Source organism: Sylvia atricapilla, chromosome 24 (assembly GCF_009819655.1).
Source record: "Sylvia atricapilla isolate bSylAtr1 chromosome 24, bSylAtr1.pri, whole genome shotgun sequence".
NCBI classification, from domain to species: Eukaryota; Metazoa; Chordata; class Aves; order Passeriformes; family Sylviidae; genus Sylvia; species Sylvia atricapilla.
The window spans coordinates 3,107,744-3,124,352 of record NC_089163.1 but is presented as its reverse complement, the minus strand read 5'-3'; the positions used below and the strand labels follow the sequence as shown (position 1 = coordinate 3,124,352).

At 66.3% G+C, this 16,609-nt stretch overlaps 1 protein-coding gene across 3 annotated transcripts; it reads right to left on the bottom strand.

Moving 5' to 3' along the window:
- Positions 1-209: 209 nt before the first annotated feature.
- Positions 210-14,709, bottom strand: MAP7D1 (MAP7 domain containing 1). Of its 3 annotated transcripts, none has more exons than XM_066335405.1 (18): positions 14,607-14,709; positions 8,194-8,850; positions 8,008-8,076; positions 7,267-7,430; positions 6,807-6,921; positions 4,957-5,067; positions 3,394-3,516; positions 3,121-3,263; positions 2,867-3,000; positions 2,425-2,774; positions 2,173-2,347; positions 1,948-2,107; positions 1,610-1,714; positions 1,432-1,485; positions 1,272-1,356; positions 1,072-1,189; positions 806-996; positions 210-730 (listed from the first exon to the last, which is right to left on the bottom strand). In XM_066335405.1, exons 1-18 carry the CDS (start codon positions 14,662-14,664, stop codon positions 720-722), a joined length of 2,823 nt encoding a protein of 940 aa, XP_066191502.1. In that variant the 5' UTR covers positions 14,665-14,709; the 3' UTR covers positions 210-719. The 3 variants fall into 3 exon arrangements, with proteins under 3 accessions (XP_066191502.1, XP_066191503.1, XP_066191504.1); XM_066335406.1 differs by having other exon boundaries at positions 1,272-1,329; XM_066335407.1 differs by lacking the exon at positions 4,957-5,067.
- Between the last annotated feature and the right edge of the window lie 1,900 nt (positions 14,710-16,609).

Here is a 16,609-nt window from a genome sequence, read left to right as displayed (position 1 = left end):
GGGGGCTCCGGGAGCGAGGCCGGGCATGGGGACGAACCTGCGGCGCTCCTGTTGGGGCCAGGAGAGCGTTCTGTTCTGCCCAGCCCAGCCCTGCCCTGCCCAGCCCTGCCCTGCCCAGCCCAGCCCTGCCCTGCCCTGCCCAGCGGAGCACCGAGGCCCGGGCACGGACCCGCCCAGTCCCCTCCCCGGACACAAAGAGGAACGCCGAGGGCATTGTCCACTTTTAATTGTTGTCAAAGGTTGTCTGGATGCATAACACTGTCACAAGGGCACAGAGCAGCGTGGTGCCGGCCGGGCCCGGGGACACTGGACACACGGACATGCGGGGGAACGTGGGGACAGGGAGCTGTGACACGGCCCCCCCCGAGCCCCCCAGAGCATCCCCACGCCCGGCCGGCTCTATTTACAGTATTCACAGACGTTGTACCCAGCGAGTTAAATAACTACATCATTATACCACACGTCTGGGGCGGCTCCGGCGGGCTGTGAGGGTGGGCTGTCAGTCTGATAAGGTGCATATTTAAAATAAAAAAAAAAACCCAACAAAACGAAATAAAAACGAGAACAAAGAGAGGAGCCAGGCGTCCTCGCCGGGGTCCCGCAGCACCCGGGTGGCCGGGAGGAGCAGCGAGGGTCGTGTTCTGACGACAGCTACAGGTCTGCGTGGGCTGCCGGGGTCAGGAGGCAGGCAGCGGCCCCTGGGAACATCGGCCAGGCCCTCACAGCACCTCTGTGGGTGGGGAAAGAGCAGTGTGAGCCTGCGGTGCGCACAGCGCCGTCCCCTCACACCCCTCTCACTGCTCACCTGTCACCTGCGGGGGCTTCACCACGGCCTGCTTGAGGAAGGGCTCCTTGTCGCCGAAGGGGATGATGCTGCCGGGGCTACCACCGTGGTGGGAGAGATCCCGCAGCTCCTTAGAGCCCTCGGTGCCCGAGAAGCCGTTCTCGTGCTTGCTGGGCTGCACGCCGTTCACCAGGGCCGCTGCCTCCTTGGAGCTGTGGGATGGGAGGGCTGGGCTCAGCCCTGGCCCCGCTGCCCCCCGGGTCCCCCCACAGTGTCTCCGTGCTCACCTTGGCTGCAGCCCCTCACCCACCAAGCCCTTCGTTCCCCCCGGCGTCCCTGCGCTTGGGGTCTCTGTCTCTGGGAGCTCCTCTGCCTTCGGGATTGGCCCCAGGTGCTTCTCACGGCCTGAGGACATGGCAGAACCTGGCTCAGCCATGGCCCGGGCCAGACCGTGGCTGGGGGAAGCAGGCCTGGGGTGCTCACACACCTGGGACATCTTCCTGCTCGGCTGTTTTCCCGTTCATCACCTTCTTGTCGTCCTTTTTCTGCAGGGACAGGAGAGCTGTGAGGGTCTGCAGGCAGGGGCAGGAAGGCTCTCTCGAGTGCCCCGAGTCCCCAGTGCCCTGGGACAAAGGACAAGCTCCTACCTTGGTGTCTGCTGCGTCCGACTTGCGTGTCCTCTTCATGATCTCCTCCAGGCGCTACGGTCACAGAGGGACTCACACACAGCCCTGGCCACCCAGACCTGCCCCTGGTGCCAGGCAGGATCTCCTCCAGGGAAAAACCTGCCATGTCCCAGGCCTGGAGATGCCCCCCCACCCTCACCTTCTTCCTCTCCAGCCGCTCCTGCTCCTCACGCTGGAAGTGCTTCTCCCGCTCCTGGCGCTGCCGCTCAGCCTCTTCACGCGCCCTCGCCTCGGCCTCTTCCTTCTGTGTCACAGCAGGGCAGGAACAGATGAGATGTGACAAGGGGCAGGGACTGCAAAGGTGTACTGCCTGGACAGCTCAGCACAGCCCTGCCCTGTGTTCCCTCCTGCCACCCTGAGCCTTGCAGGGCTGGGCTGTTTCTCACCACTCCAACCCCCTCGAGAGCAAATCAGAGGATCCCTGCCTTTGTCCCCCATGTCCTGCAGCCCCTCTCCCCCACACTCTGTCACCCCAACCTGTCTCTGCAGCCGCTCCACCTCCTCTCGCTCAGCCCGGGCTCTCTCCTGGGCCTCTCGTTCCTCCTGCAGCCGCCGCTCCTCCTCCCGCTGCCGTGCCAGGGCCTCCCGCCGGCTCTGCTCCTCAGCCGCCCGCTGCGCCCGCTCCTCCTGCGCCCGCCTGCGGGGAGGGGGTCCTTAGCATGGCAGGAGGCCAGGCCCGGGGGCCAGGGAGAGAACACCCACCTCTCCTGCTCCTCCTGCTCCCGGCGCTCCCGCTCCTCCCGCTCCCGCTGCTCCCGGGCCTGGCGTCGCTTCTCCGCCAACAGCCGGGCAGCCTCCTCTCGGTCCGTGGTGCCGGCGGGGGGTCTGGCTGGGGGGCTGGCCGGCACAGGGCCGGGGGTGGCAAGGACTGGGGGGCCTGGGGGAGGCAGGCAGCGTCAGGGCTGCTCTGGCTTCTCCCAGCCATTGCGGCTTCTCCGGCCACGCTGTACCCACCTGCTGTCGGCTCTGCGGGCACCTTGGGGGGCTCAGGAAGGGCTGGGGGTGCCGGACCCCGCTCCTCCTCCTTCTTCTCCCGTGCCTTTGCCTGGCCCTCCTGCTCCCCCCGCTCCTCCCGGGCCCTGGCCCGCACCTTGGGGGAGGAATGCACGCTTCGAGGCAGGGGCGGCTTGTGGGGAGAGCCGAGGGCTGGGCTGGGGGATGCCGGGCGGGCCTTGGGGGTGGCAGGGGATGAGGGACGGTTCTTGGGGGTGGCAGGGGATGAGGGACGGTTCTTGGGGGTGGCAGGGGATGAAGGACGGTTCTTGGAGGCAGCAGGGGATGAGGGACGGTTCCTGGGGCCGGGGCTGCAAACAGAGCAAGAGAGTGTGTTAGTGGGGCTGGGGCAGCCCCCAGGTGGGGTCAGGGGCTGGGAAGCACCACGGTGGGGGATCCCAACCTGCTGTCAGCTGCAGGCAGGAGCCGGGGCTGTGCCGCCGGCAGCGACTGCCGCTTCTTGAGGCTGCGCTCACGGGACAGGGCGCTGCGCTCCTTGGCATTCTCCCGATCCTTCTCCTTCTTCTCCTTCTTCTTCTGCTCCAGCCAAGGACAGACAGAGACAGTGTCAGCACTGGGTGCTGGGCTTGGCAGGAAGCCATGCCATGCCCCACAGCTGCCCCGGCACCCGGGGTCCCTGCAGGAGGTGGCACTCACAGGCGAGGGCTCGGTCCTGCGGCGCGGTGTCACATCAGGGCTGGCACCAGCCGCCTTCCGGCGCTCCCAGCAGCGGTGCGGCAGGCGGTGGTTGTGGCAAGGGCTGAGGGGGCTGGCAGAGGCTGAGCGGGGGCACACAGGCACTGGGGGAGGAGTGACTAGGGTTAGGACAGAGCCAGCACCAACACCAGCTCCTCAATGACTCCAGGCTCACTCATCCTGGTTCCCTGCCTGTGCCAGGACCCGCGTGTCCCTGACCCTCTGGAGGCTCACCCTGCTCCTTGCCATTCCCAGCCAGCGTCACAGCACTCCGGCTGCGCGCGAGGAAGGACAGGGTGGGTGTCATCAGCCGGTCCACGATGCTGCTCTCCCATGGGCTCAGCTGCAAGCTCCGGTCTGGGGAGGGAGAGGGGCTGTTAGTGCACCACAGACCTCCAGATTCCAGTCCTGCTCCCACAGCTGACGCTGGGAGGGAGCAGCCGTGTGTCTGCAGCAATAGCACGGCGCATGCACAGTTCCAGGAGTGCCCAGAGCTTGGCCGTGCTGGGGAGGGGTCCCCACGGCCCCAAACAGCTGAGCAAGATGAAGGGCCATGTGGGCCCAGGCACGGGTGGGCGGCTGGGGACCTGTGGAGACGGTGCTGTGACATTGACGACAGTGGTGTCCTTGTGTCCTGTGGACACTGCAGTCACCGTGTACCAGTGGTGCTGTGTGCCACCCTGGTGACAGCAGCCTCCCCACAGTGCCCTTTCCTTGTGCCCAGCAATGGCAACCTTCTGTGCCCCTACACTGTGTGACCAAGGCCCTGGCATGTGCCAGCTGCCCGAGGGACACCACAATGTGCCCTCATCCCACAGGAGCTGTTCTGAATCACAAATCATGCCCCAAGAGCCAGGCCAGGCTCACAGCACCGACAGAACGACGATGCCTGGCCACACAGCTGTCTCAGTTGGGCGCCAAGCTGCCACTGGCTGCCCTGCAGCACATCAGCAAACACCCCACGGCGCATGGGAAACACCCATGGAGACGGGGCCCCTCTGCCCCTCTCCAACGGCTGTCAGGCCAGGGGCAGCAGCAGCTGCCACAGGAGGGGAGAGCACAGAGCCATGGGTGCTGCAGGGGGACAGGGTGGCAGGTCTGGCACAGCCCCAGGGAGATGCTGCTCCCACCCGGGCAGTGCTGACAGCCCCCAGGTGCCTGTCCCTGGGCTGAGCCCCAGCACAGGGCAGTGGGAGCTGCCTGCGTCACCACAGCCACCGGCGTCAGCTGCTCTGGCTATTTATACCCGTCCGGGAAGGCGCCCATCACCAGGCAACCCCGAAACACAACAGCAGCCCCGGCACTGGACACATCCCTCTGTTAGACACATCCCTCCAGCATGGCTGCAGCCCTGGGCAGCGCTCCCAGGGCTAGGACGACCTTGCAGCACCACGGCCACAGAGCTCTGTGGCACTCACCCCAGGAGGCTGTGGGGACACTGGCACCGTGCCCAGCCCCAGGAGGGCTGGTGACAGGCAGCCCCTCTGTGGCTGCACAGGCACCCACTGGAGCTGCCTTGGGGCAGGGAGCCAGGCTCCCAGCCCTGTCCTGGCGCCCCATGGGGCTGCCACCACCCAGCCATTCCTCCTCCTCCTCCTCCTCCTCTTCCTTCTCCTCCCAGCCCACACAGCCTCAAGGAGCCACCGGCCGGTTCCAGCCTCCTCCCGCAAACAGCAAACGGCTTCTCCTCTCTCCGCGGGCACCTGGGCATGGGGGACCCTGCCATCGGGGGTCCCCAGCGCTGGGTGGGGGCCGGGCTGTGCCCCCTGCGCTGGGGCAAACGCAAAGGGCTCTTACTTCTACTGGGAGAGTTCCAGAGGGTGGCGGAGGATTTGGAGAGCCGCTTGTTGATTATAGAGTCGACGTGTTTGGGGAGGTTTACAGCGGACACCGAGCACCGGCTCGCACCTGGAGGAGGGAAAAGACACAAGGGCATTAAGGTCCCAGGGCCGGGGCCAGGCCCCCCACATGCAGCATGCACGGCTGTGCCAGGGCACTGGGGCAGAAGTGGAAGGACCAGGGGAGATGCTGGAGTCCGGGGACACAGCACAGAATGGGGTAGGAGATGCTGGAGTCCAGGGACATGGCACAGAGTGGGGCAAAAGATGCTGGAATCCAAGGACACGACATAGAATGTGACAGGAGATGCTGGAGTCTGGGGACACGGCACAGAATGGGACAGGAGATGCTGGAATTCAGTGACACGGCACAGAGTGGGGCCAGAGGAGATACTGGTGTCTGGGGGCACAACATACACCACTGGCATTCAGTATGGCACTGTCTGAACCCTAGGGTCATGCTGGGATCATGCAGGGATATCATCCTCAGGGAGCCAGGGTGGCTCCCAGGCCCCACTACAACAATCTTTCCAAACACAGTCCTGGGAATCAGGAGCGGGTGGCCAGGGACCTCGGCAGCACCAGGCCAGCATCCACCCTGGAGGAGCAGGGTGAGGGCAGCAGCTCCAGACAGACACGAGACAACATCACACCGGTGCTGGGTCACTATGGCACTGCCAGGACAGTGCTGGTGGCTGGCAGCACCTCCACAGGTAACTGGGATCTCCCCACCCTGGCTGGGCTCCTCTGGACAAAATAGCCAGGGAAGCTCAGGGCTGGTGAGGGTGGGAGGTTGGTGAGTGACAGCTGGCAGCAGCTCCAGCAGCACATCCCAAAGGGAAGTGACAGGGGAAGGTGTCCCCCTGCCAGACCCTGCCAGGTGCTGCACCACAGACATCCTGAGTATGCCATGAGCCACAGTGGCACACACGGCACCGGACAGGTGTACCCAGTACATAGAACCTGTACACACAGCCCAGCCAGGTACAGCCGGGCACGCAACACCTGAACAGGCACAGCACTGGGCACATGGTGCCAGTACACACAGCCTGGCACACAACACCTGTACACAGCCTGGTCAGGTACAGCCAGGAACACAACACCTGTACACAGTCTGGCCAGGTACAGCCAGGGCCACCACAGCTGCCCCATGGCACATGAAGGCCAGACAGTTCCCAGGGACACAGCGCTCTCCTCTGCGTTACCATCCATGCCAGACAGTGCTAGCACCTGCCAGCACAGCACAGCAGTCAGGGGACAGTGGAGACCTCCACGTGTCCATGTGCTGAATAGTGCAGAGTGTCCCCAAGAAGCCCCCAAGGAGCAGGACCAGCTTCTGCAGCCACACATACAGTTATAGTCACCTCCATACTGGACCTGGAGGGGCGAAGCACTGCCCCCACCCAGCTGGGGGACAAGGGGACACGCCGCAGCACAGACCCCAACCAGAGCTTGCAGAGACCTCGTGCAGCTCCACAGCCCCTGGGGCCAGGGGCTCTTCATGGCTGCTGCAGACCTGGCAGTGTGCCCATGGCATGCTGAGGCAGCCAGGGCTGCCCCCCAGGCAGGTCTCTGAGTGGAACAGGGATGTGACGCACAGCCTCTGGCTTACACCCAGCCCCACAGGAGCAGGGAACAGCCATCAGAACAGGACCCCATCAGTCCTCAGCACAGCCCAGAGTGATGGCAGCATGACCCCACCAACTGGAGCTGAGCTGGGTTTGGGGGTTGGCAGAGAGATGCCCAGCTGCCCCCACCGCTGTCAGAGCCACAGGGTCCCAAGGTGCCTGTGCCCAGCCCTGCACTCACCATCCTTGTGTGCAGGGGAGCCGTGGTGCAGGGCTCCAGCCCAGGACCACCGCTGCTGCCGGATCTCTGCCCACGTCTTCTTGACCGACCGCTGGATTGCTGCCTCATAGCGCTCCTGCCCGAGGGAGAGGGACAGGCTGAGCCCAGCGGCTGCAGGAGTGGGGCTGGGGCCAGCCAGAGCCTCCCAGCATGAGGCCATTGCAGCGATGGGGGTGCTTGGAGGGAGACAGGACAGTGATGCCTGCCCTGGCCAGGGCACATGTGCCACAAAGCTGGGCACAGCGCAGGTTCTGCACCATGAGAGGGGCAGCAGAGGATAGGCACAGTGGGCAGCTCCTGAAGAGCTCATGAAGCATCTCCTGAAGGGCTGCTGGAGCCATGAAAACTCCTCAGGGATTGCATCCCATGTGCCAACCCTGCCCCTGTCCACAGCACCCACGATACCCATCCCCATCCCCACCTTATTCTTCTCCAGCTTCTGCCTCTGCCGCTCCTCCAGGACCGCCCGGCGCTTCTCCGCCCGCAGCCGCTGCTCCTCCAGCCGCTTGCGCCGCTCCTCCAGCTGCTTCTCCCGCAGCAGCCGCGCCTTCTCCTCCTTCTCCAGCCACAGCACCCGCTTGGCAGCTGTGGGGGGCAGCGGGGTCACACCGGAGGCACAGCCCTGGGCAGTCCCGTGGTGGGACAGCGTGCCCATGCCGGTGGTGTAGGGCCGCAGGGCGGCTGTGGCCGGGGCAGGCAGCATCACGGCCGGCCGGCGAGGGAGGGGTTTGGGCCAGGACAAAAGGAAGGCCGGGAGCCCGCCGGGAGCCCGCCGAGCCGCGCGGTGAACAATGGGGGAATGAGGGTGGAAAGAGCGCGGGGACAAGGAGGCCCCATGCGCAGCGCAGGGGCCCCGCTCGCCCGCTGCCCCGCGCCGCTGTGGGGCTGCCTGCACATGGCAGAGCCCGGCACCAGGGCTGCTGGCACCTGCACAGACCCGGGGAGTATCCAAAGCAGGGAGCAACAGTGTGCTGGGGGGGTCAGCAGCATGCCTGGGGGTCAGCAGTGTGCCTAGGGGTCAGTGGTGTGCCTGGTGGGCAGAGCTGCCAGCACCGCAGTTCCAGCCCCGGCTCAGCTAACCACAGCTAATGGGATTGCCCATGACCCAGCAAAGCTCCTTAGCCCCTGCTTCCCCCATCCACTTTCCCTCCCAGCCCCATACCCAGGTACTTGGCCCGCTCCTCGCGTCGCTCCTTCGCCTGCTTGTGCCTTGCCTGGGCTTTCTGGGCATCTGCAGAGGGGAAACACCATCAGGGTAGTGCCCAGCCCCACCAGGCATCGATTGGTGCCCACAGGGTGCAGCATCACTGGAGCACCAGCATCGCTGGTGCAGCATCCTGGCACCCACCTTGCTTGGGCCGGGGGCTGGCAGCAGGAGATGGTGAGGGGCGGTTGCTCCGGGGGCTCACGTCCTTTGAGGGTCCAGCTGTGGCACCCAGGGAGCTCTTGGCATCAGGAGGGGCCCCTTCAGTGGCAGCCGGGGTTGGGGGCTGGCTCCCAGGGGGCAGTGTCTCCGTGGAGCAAGGGGCGGCAGCATGGACAGGGACAGGCTGGCCAGTGGTGTGGGGCAATGCCTCTTCTTTGGGGTGCTCCATCCCAGGCGGCTTGGGGGGTCCAGGGGGTGACCCGTCACTCTGAGGGGGAACACTCTGTGCTGAGGGGACCACAGTCGCAGGGCTGGGGGACACAGGCTGTCCTGGCAGTGCCACGGCTGGAGGGCCAGGTCGGTCACGCTGCGGGGGGCTGCTCTCAGAGGGCATCACAGCCGGGGGGCAGACGGGCGGCCGGGAAGGGGGCACGGCTGCAGGGACGGGCGGGATGATCTTTTCAGAGGGAGTGATGGCTGCAGGGATGGGTGGGACGGTCTTTTCCGAGGGGATGACATCTGGAGGGCCGGGTCGGTCACGCTGGGAGGGGCTGCGCTCTCCCTGCAGGGCATCCCCAGGTGAAGAGGGTGGCGCCGAGGGCGGGGGGATGCTGTCTCCCATCGGGGATGGTGGCTTCCCTGCAAGAGGGGCAGAGCAGAACACGACGTCACTCAGCCGGGGAAGCCTATGGAAGACCCATCCTCCCCAAAAACAGCCCTCAGGGGGCAGAGCCCTGTCTCCCCAAAGTGGGGGAGCAGTGGGACCCCACCTCAGCCCTGCTGCTGCTGCCCCAATCCTGGGGGGCACCCGCAGCGGGTGCCAGGCGCTGGGCGCACAATGCACAGAGGAACAGCCGGGCTCCACCAGGCACTGCCACCACAAAGCTGCCCTTCATCCCCTGGCAGCTGCCACCTGGCCCTGCCGTGGGGGGACACGGGGCCAGAGACCCCCCAAGGGCACAGGGACCCACACACTCCGCTGCCACTCTCCCCAGGGGGACGAGGACGTCGAGCGCTTCCGCGGCACAGTCGGAGGCAGGATGGGCGCGGGCCGTGGCCTGACGTCACCATGACAGCCCGTGGCCCCCATCGCGCCACGGACCCGCAGCCATGAACTCATGGCCCAGGAATGCACACCAGGCTGCCAGACAGAGCCCCCTCCCCGCGTGGGGCCAGCCGTAGGGCAACCCCGGGGGATCTCCCACGTTCTGGATGGCCCCCAGGCACCTCGAGAGAGCCCCGAGCACATCCCAACACCAGTGCCTGGCAATGTCATGGCATGTGCCCTCTGTAGAAGTGATGTCGGAAGTGTCCTCGGCGATGACAGTGGTGGTGACTCCCCCCGCCCCCATTTTCAGCTCTTTGCAAACAAACCCCCCAGTACTTGCCAGGATCCCAATTCCACCCCCCATGCAGCGGCAGCACCATCACTCCTGGCCAGAATGACCCACCCCAGCACACACAGCTCCAGCCCCATGGGCACAACTGCAGGGTGGCTCCAGGGGGATGGCAGAGCCCCAGTGACCAGCACTCATCACCAGCTGATGTCACACGCCGGCTCAGCCGTGTTTGCAGAGCTCTCCACAACCCTCAGCGAGGGACAAAGTGTGGGCTCTGCAAACACAGCCGGCGCCGTTCCTCACCCACCCCACGGCTCCTCACCCGCCCCACGCCTTCTCATCCACGCCATGCTGGAGTGCTCCGAGCCAGGGTCAGCCCAGGCTACCCAAAGAGGCATTGCCAGCCCCATGCACTGACAGCATGGGCACACCCCAGGTCACCTGGTGCCCAGAGAGGGGCTGGGGATGCTGCTGCAGCCCCCCAGGCCAGGGCTGTGCCAACAGGGCTCCTCCACCCTGGACTCTGTGGGGACACAGCCAGCCCCGGCCCCCCCTGCAGACCTTCCGGGTATTTTCTGCTGCAGGAAGCCGGCCCATCCCCTGGCCCCGATCCTGCACATCCCATGTCCCAGCACTGCACCCTGCAAGGCAGCCATCGGTTAGATGAGGGGGTGGGACTGGGGGATCCCCTGCACTGTCCCCCCTTAGGGCTGCCTCAAATGGGCAACCACAGGCAGCAGGGCTTGGCAGCCCCCAGGTGCCAAATGCCAGGATGGCACCTGCAGTGTCACCATGTGTGCCCCAGCTGTGAGGTGTGACCCTGGGACCACTGTGGTGGCACAGCCAAGTGCTGCCCACAGAGGCGAGTGAAAGTATCAAGGCCATGCTGATCCCCTGAACAGATGGAAATACCTCAGAGAGCCCCGGACGTGTTGGGAGCACTGGCAGGGGACAGTGGGTGCCTTCCGCCACCCCTCACAGCCAGGCACAGAGCCCTAGGCAAGATCTGCCCTGCCCTACTGTCCGGAGAGACAACAGCACCTGTGGCCAGGGCAGGGCTGTGGGCACGGCCAAGACCTCCAGGCCCGGCCAAGACCCCCAAGGTGGGGCAGGGCCAGCCCTGCCGCCATCTGTCCCTGTCGCTGCTCCAGCACGGCAGCTGCCCTGAAACCCAACGCTGCCCGCGCCCAGGCGGCGCGGGCGTCCCCTCTCCCCCGGCCAGGGCATTCCACATGGATTAGCTCCCGGCCCCCCAGACACGCAGGCATGGCTGCCCTGCAGCACCCAGCCCGGGTGAGCCTGCATGGCACCAACCCCACTGCTGCCACCAGGACGGTGCCGTGCCCAGCACAGGGCGAGGTGCTGCTCTCAACGCCGCATCACCCAGCCCACGCTGCTCCTCCCCTGGGTACCTTTGGCCCTGGTGCCACCAAGCACCAGCAGCACCTCCAGCCCGGCAGTGCCCGGTGCAGCGAGGCTCCTTGGGCAGCACATGGCCAGGGACGCTCAGCCAGGCGCAGGCAGATCCCCGGTGCCGTGAAGCGAGAGCACATCGAGGCCTGCGGGCGCTGCTCGGACCAGCGGCCCTCGTTAACTGTCCCTGCAGGGCACTGCCCATGAGAACGGGGGGGCACCGGCCTGATGTCACCTCAGCTCCCCCCAGCTCCGTAACCTTGTGTTCCCTCTCCACAGCACAGCCAGAGCAGCCACAGGCTCTGCTCTGAGTGCAGCGCCCAGCGGGGCAGAGGGCATCAACTGGGGCCTGCCCCTGCCCCAGAGGGCCAGGAGAGCAGGGCTGATGGTGCAGTGGAGGTCACTGGTGAGCAGTGGAAAGCCACCCAAAGGTGCTGGTGTCACAGTGCCCAGCCACCATGGCCATTGCTCCAGTCCCTTGCTGTGCCAAGGTCAAGACCCTGAGGCCAGCCCAAGGAGCCACTGCTGGCCCTGCAGGGCTGTTCCCCACAGCCCGTGGGGACATCCATGTGTGCAATGCACCCTCAGGCCGTCCCTGGTGCAGCTGTTCCCAGCTGCCTCCTCTGCCTTCAGTCCCATGGGGATGAGTCCCTTGGTCTCTTGCTGCCAGCAGGTCCTGATGCAGAGCAGGAAGGCAGCCTTGGCTGCAGCGCAGGAATTGCTCTTTGGATGCTGGTGTCCACTCTACCTGAGGCCAACCAGAGCTCTGTGGGATGCACCGGGATGCTCCAGGCCCTGGGGGTGCTCCAAGCCCCAGTGCTGCCCCTGATCCCACGCCCATCTCAACACTCAGATGTGCCTTAGGGCTAAGCCCTGCCCTGTTCCACCCAGCTCCTGGGATTTCCCTGCTCTGCAGCAACCCTTACACCTGGATGACAAGGACAGTGAGCAAGTCCTCCTGACACATCCCTGGAATGTCCACAGCACATTCTCAACACCTCCCCACTAAGTCCTGCCTCCAGGCACGGCACTGACACGCACCCTCAGAGCTGGCTCACACGCCTGGGCAGGGAGACACGGGCAATGCCAGCAGCCCCTGCCTTGGGAGTGGCCAGTGCCACCCTGGCAGCCGCCATCAGCAATGACAATGACACCCTGTCCCCAACAGGGACAGCCACCTGCAGCCTGTCCCCAGGCACATGGGCACTGTCACCCATGGCTGGCTCCTTTCCCCGCCAGCTTGGAGCCAGTGAAAAGCAGCTGGCAGCTGGCTGGGCTTTGGCCCACAGTGCTCCACCACTGCCCACAGCCTCACTTCAGGGGACAGGCTGGAGCAGGGCAGGAGGGGGCAGACAGCAGTGCCCCTGGGAGGGCACAGCCAGGTGCCAGGCAGGAGGAAGAGGCATATCCAGCCCCCTTTTCCAGGGCTCACGTCCTGCCAAGACTCCAGGATAGGGGTATGGGGGGCAGCCATGGGGGAACTGCACCAGCCTCTGGGCCAGGGCAGGGATCACTGAGCTCCCACGGCACTGCCGAGCCAGCAGTGACACGCTGAGCTGGAGAGCAACAAGGGGAACTTGGGATCTTGTGGTGAGAACCAGGCCAGAGCTAGGGAGTTTCCAGGGTTTAAACACACGTGAAGGAAAGAGCTGGAGCTGCTGCTGGCCCCAGCACCTCCACAGCAAACTGTGGTCACAGTGCAACCCCAAACAGCCCGAGGGCAGGGGCAGGAACACCTGCCCACCATCCATCTGGCACGCTGGCAGTGGCGACAGGAGCTGCCCTCGTCCTTGGGGCGACCCATGCGGCGCCACCAGTGCCCAGGGCAGCCAGCCCAGCCGCGCTCCCGAAAACCTGTCTGCTAGCATCATGCTGGGAAACAGAAACCTGGCTGGAAGGCAGGGCATGGGGCTCCGTGCCTGCCAACATCCAGCCCCTTGGGGAACAGGTCAGTACCCCCAAAAGACAGGTCCTGTTCTTCACAACACAGATGCGGCACCTACCAGGGCTGGGGCCATACAGGATCCAGCTCTGTTCCCAGCAGGCTGCCTGTAGGGCTGCCCAACGCTGCTCAGAGCCCTCCAAGGAGCGAGAGCTGTGCTAACTATTTTGGACATGGCACCACGGGACTGTCACATCACCACTCTGCACGTCGCATCACGTTGCTCTGACGGTTTCGCAGCAGCGGCTCCCGCGCTGGGAGAACTCCTGAGCTGCTGCTCCCAAACACAGGCACTGGCGGGCAACCAGCGAGCCCTCCCTCTCTGCCATGCCAAGGGAGAAGGGCTAGAGAAGCTGGGGGAAACCTGGAGAAGGACAGAGCTTCGCCTGCTCCCTGCCTTGGTCCTCGTCCCTCTGTCCACTGCATCCCTCTGCCCACCTGGGCTGCTCCGGTCACACCCTGCCCTGGCTGCCCTTCACGAGTGTCTGGCCTCCAGTGCCACTTGGCTGCCCCACACATGGTGGGTCCTGGCTCCTTGAGTGAAATCAAAGCCCTGCTGGTGGGTCTGACCTGCTCCATGCAGCAAGACAGGAAACAGGCCGGGCTGCCCAGTCATGCAGGTCACCCACATGGGGACAGGTCATGGATGGTCCCTGATGGAGGACATGGTGCAAAACCTCCCGTGCTCCTTCAGCACCGTTCTGTGCTCACAGCAGAGCAGCCGGTGACCCATCCGGGTGTGCGAGGAGCCCAGGGCGTCCGGGCGCAGCCAGCCCTGGTCCCCGGGCAGCGACAGCATCGAGCCGGCAGGGCACGGCCGGCGGGAAAGCGGCGGAGGCAGAGAGCGGGACTCAGACAACATGTCTGGCGTAGGCGGGCGGCGATGCCAGGACCCGCGGCCGGTCGGTGCAGGAGCCGCCGGTTTTCAGCATCGCGGGGAGCCGCAGCCATCGCTCCCTCTCCGCGGGCCCGGGCGATGGAGCGCTGGGGCCGAGGGGGAGGGGAACCGCCTCTCCTCTTCCTCCCGCGGTGGGAAGAGGCTCCGCCGCGGAGCTCTGCTTAGTCACAGCGAGAGCTGCGCTGGAAACCCCGAGAGGCAGCGCCAGCCCCGGCCCCGAGCGCGGCCCCGCCGCCGCCGCCCTCCCCGGTTCATCCCGGGGCAGCGGGACCGGCCCTGCCGGGACGAGCCGCGAGTCCACGCGGCGGGGCGGGGGCGGCCGCGGGCGGGCGGGGGGCAGCGGGTGCCTCCCACAGGGGGCATCGCCCACCGGCCGGCGGGGACGAGCCGGGGCGGCGCCGGCGCCGCCACCCCCGGGGCTCCCCAAGGGCACCCCCTCGCATCCCGCACGGCGGCGGGGCCGGGGCCGCTCCGGCCCTCCCCAAGATGGAAGGGCCGTGCCCGGGCTTTGTCCCTCCCGGGAAGCCGCCCCGGCCCCGGCAGCGCGTTCTCCCCCCTCGCCCCCCTCCTCGCCGGCTCCTCCGCCGCTTCCCCGGGCCGCCGCCCCGCTCCGCTCCGCCGCATTCCGCGGAGCCGGCCGCCGCATCTCCGCGGGCACTGCGGGCCGCATCCCGCACCCCCCGGCAGACCCGCACCCCCGGCCGCAGCCCGCAGCCCGACTCCCCGCGGCCCCGCGGTGCGGGAGGGGGCCCGGGCGCCCCCCGGAGCCGGTCCCGGCGCCGGTGCCGCGGCGGATCCTTACCGAGGGGCTGGGGCTGGGGCCGGGGCTGCGGCTCCCGCCCGGCGCAGCTCCGCTCCATGGCGCGGCAGGCGCAGGGGCTGGCCCAGCCCCGCTCCCCCCGGCCCGCGGGGGAGGACGCTCAGCGCTCCCCGCCCCGGCCCCGCGGCCCCGGCCGGGGGGAGCGGCCGGGGGATGCTCCGCCTCGCCCCGGCTCCAGACGCGGCCCCGCAGCCCGGACCCGGCGCCGCTCCTCCGGCAGCCACGGCTGGGACCCCGCGCCCGTCACCCCCGCCTCGGGCCTGCCCCTCTGCCCGCTCCCTCGCTGCTCAGCATCCCTGAGCTTTGCTCGGCCACTCGCCTGTCTTCCTCCCCTGCTCTCCCGGATTTTGGGGCTCGCACACACATTTTACGATGCTCCGGTCACGCGCGAAGCGCTGGCCCCGCAGCGAACACGCCCCGCCCCGAGCAGCGCAGCGATTGCACAGCCAGCGCCACCCGGACCAGCTGCCCCAGCCTCAGGCACCCCCAAAAAGACACCGAATTCCCGTTTCCGAGCCCCACCTCAGCTGTTGGAGAGGCCTTGGAGCTGCTGCTCCCCCGTTTCCCGTCACACGTGAGCCTTAGTCACCGCCAGCAGCCGCCCCCGCTCGTGGGGCTCCCCCCACCCCGCATCCCACCCTGCTCCGGTAACCGGCAGACAACGGAGCCTTCTCCCGCTCCCCGGCTGGGAGCAGCGGCCCCCGCTCGGCCCCGCTCAGCGCTGAAATCCCTTTCGGCCCTGCTTGGACAGGAATGTAGCACGGCCAGGGCAGGGGACAAGTGGGCAGCATCAGCAACGGGAGAAACGCGGCTCCAGGCTCTGCAGGGGCACCAGGAGGAAAGGGACATGTCCTTGTCCACCACGTGGCCAGCCTGCTCCAGGCATCCCGCAGAGTTCCTGGCTCTGGGTGTGTGGATGAACAAAGTTAGTTTTCTGTGGGCAGCACCCATCGGAGATGCTTGTTTTGGGGATGATGTCACCGCAGGCCAGGAGATCCCCTGCCACTCATTCTCCCTCACCTACTAGGCAAACAGGTATACCGAAATCCCAGCCCTTTTCCTTGGAAGTGCATTCCCCTGACTCAGGGCTGGGGAGCAGACGGGGCGGACCCACTCTGTGATGCTGCAGGGGTAGCCCTACACCCAAAATCACCCTAAAGTCATCACCCTCCTACAGCCTCCAGCCCTGCACCCTCTCACCTGGCTCAGACAGAGCAGAGGCTTCCTGAAACTTCCAGAGCCTCACTTGCCAGCTGACTCCTCACCAGGGAATGCTGCATGGCCAAGCCTCAGCTCTGGGAGCTGGGCACCCTGGGAGGATGGCAGAGAATGCAGTGTCCCAGCAAACTCACAAAGCCAGGATATGCCCTGGGACAGGGAAGGGGAACAGCCTCACTCACATTGTTGCATGGCTGAGCCTCCAAGTGGCTGCAGCAGCCCCACAGCCCCACATTTCCATGGTACATGAGGGATCTGGCAGAGCGGGACTGGAGCCACTCCATGACATGCTCCAAAGGTGACTGTGGGGGGCTTCCAAAGCCTCTTTGCCTGTGGGTGCCACAGCATCACCCAGAGAAGATGAGCATCTCAAGGCTCTGGGACAGCGGGGCACTGGATCCAGGCATGTCCATGGTCCTTCTCCCTGCAGTGGGGTCAGTCTGGAGCAGGGGCCAAGGTGAGGAACGGGCGGGCAGCCACGGGTGTAGAGGGCATGTGGCCATGCTCCAACAGTGCGGCATGAGAGGGCTCTGGATGCCACGCCAGCCCAAGTCGATGGGCTTATACAAGCAGGGATTGATTGATCACTCTGCTGCAGGCAGAGCCCCGCTGTGTTGGGGTTCCTGGGTCCTGCCCCGCCATTCCCGTGGTGCTGAGAACAGCTGCCCTCCCTGTGCTGATGGAAAATCCGATGAGCTCATGATGAGCATGGCACCTAGCCCTGGCTGCTGCATGCCCCAGCGCTCCCTGTGCCTCTCAGCCCTGCA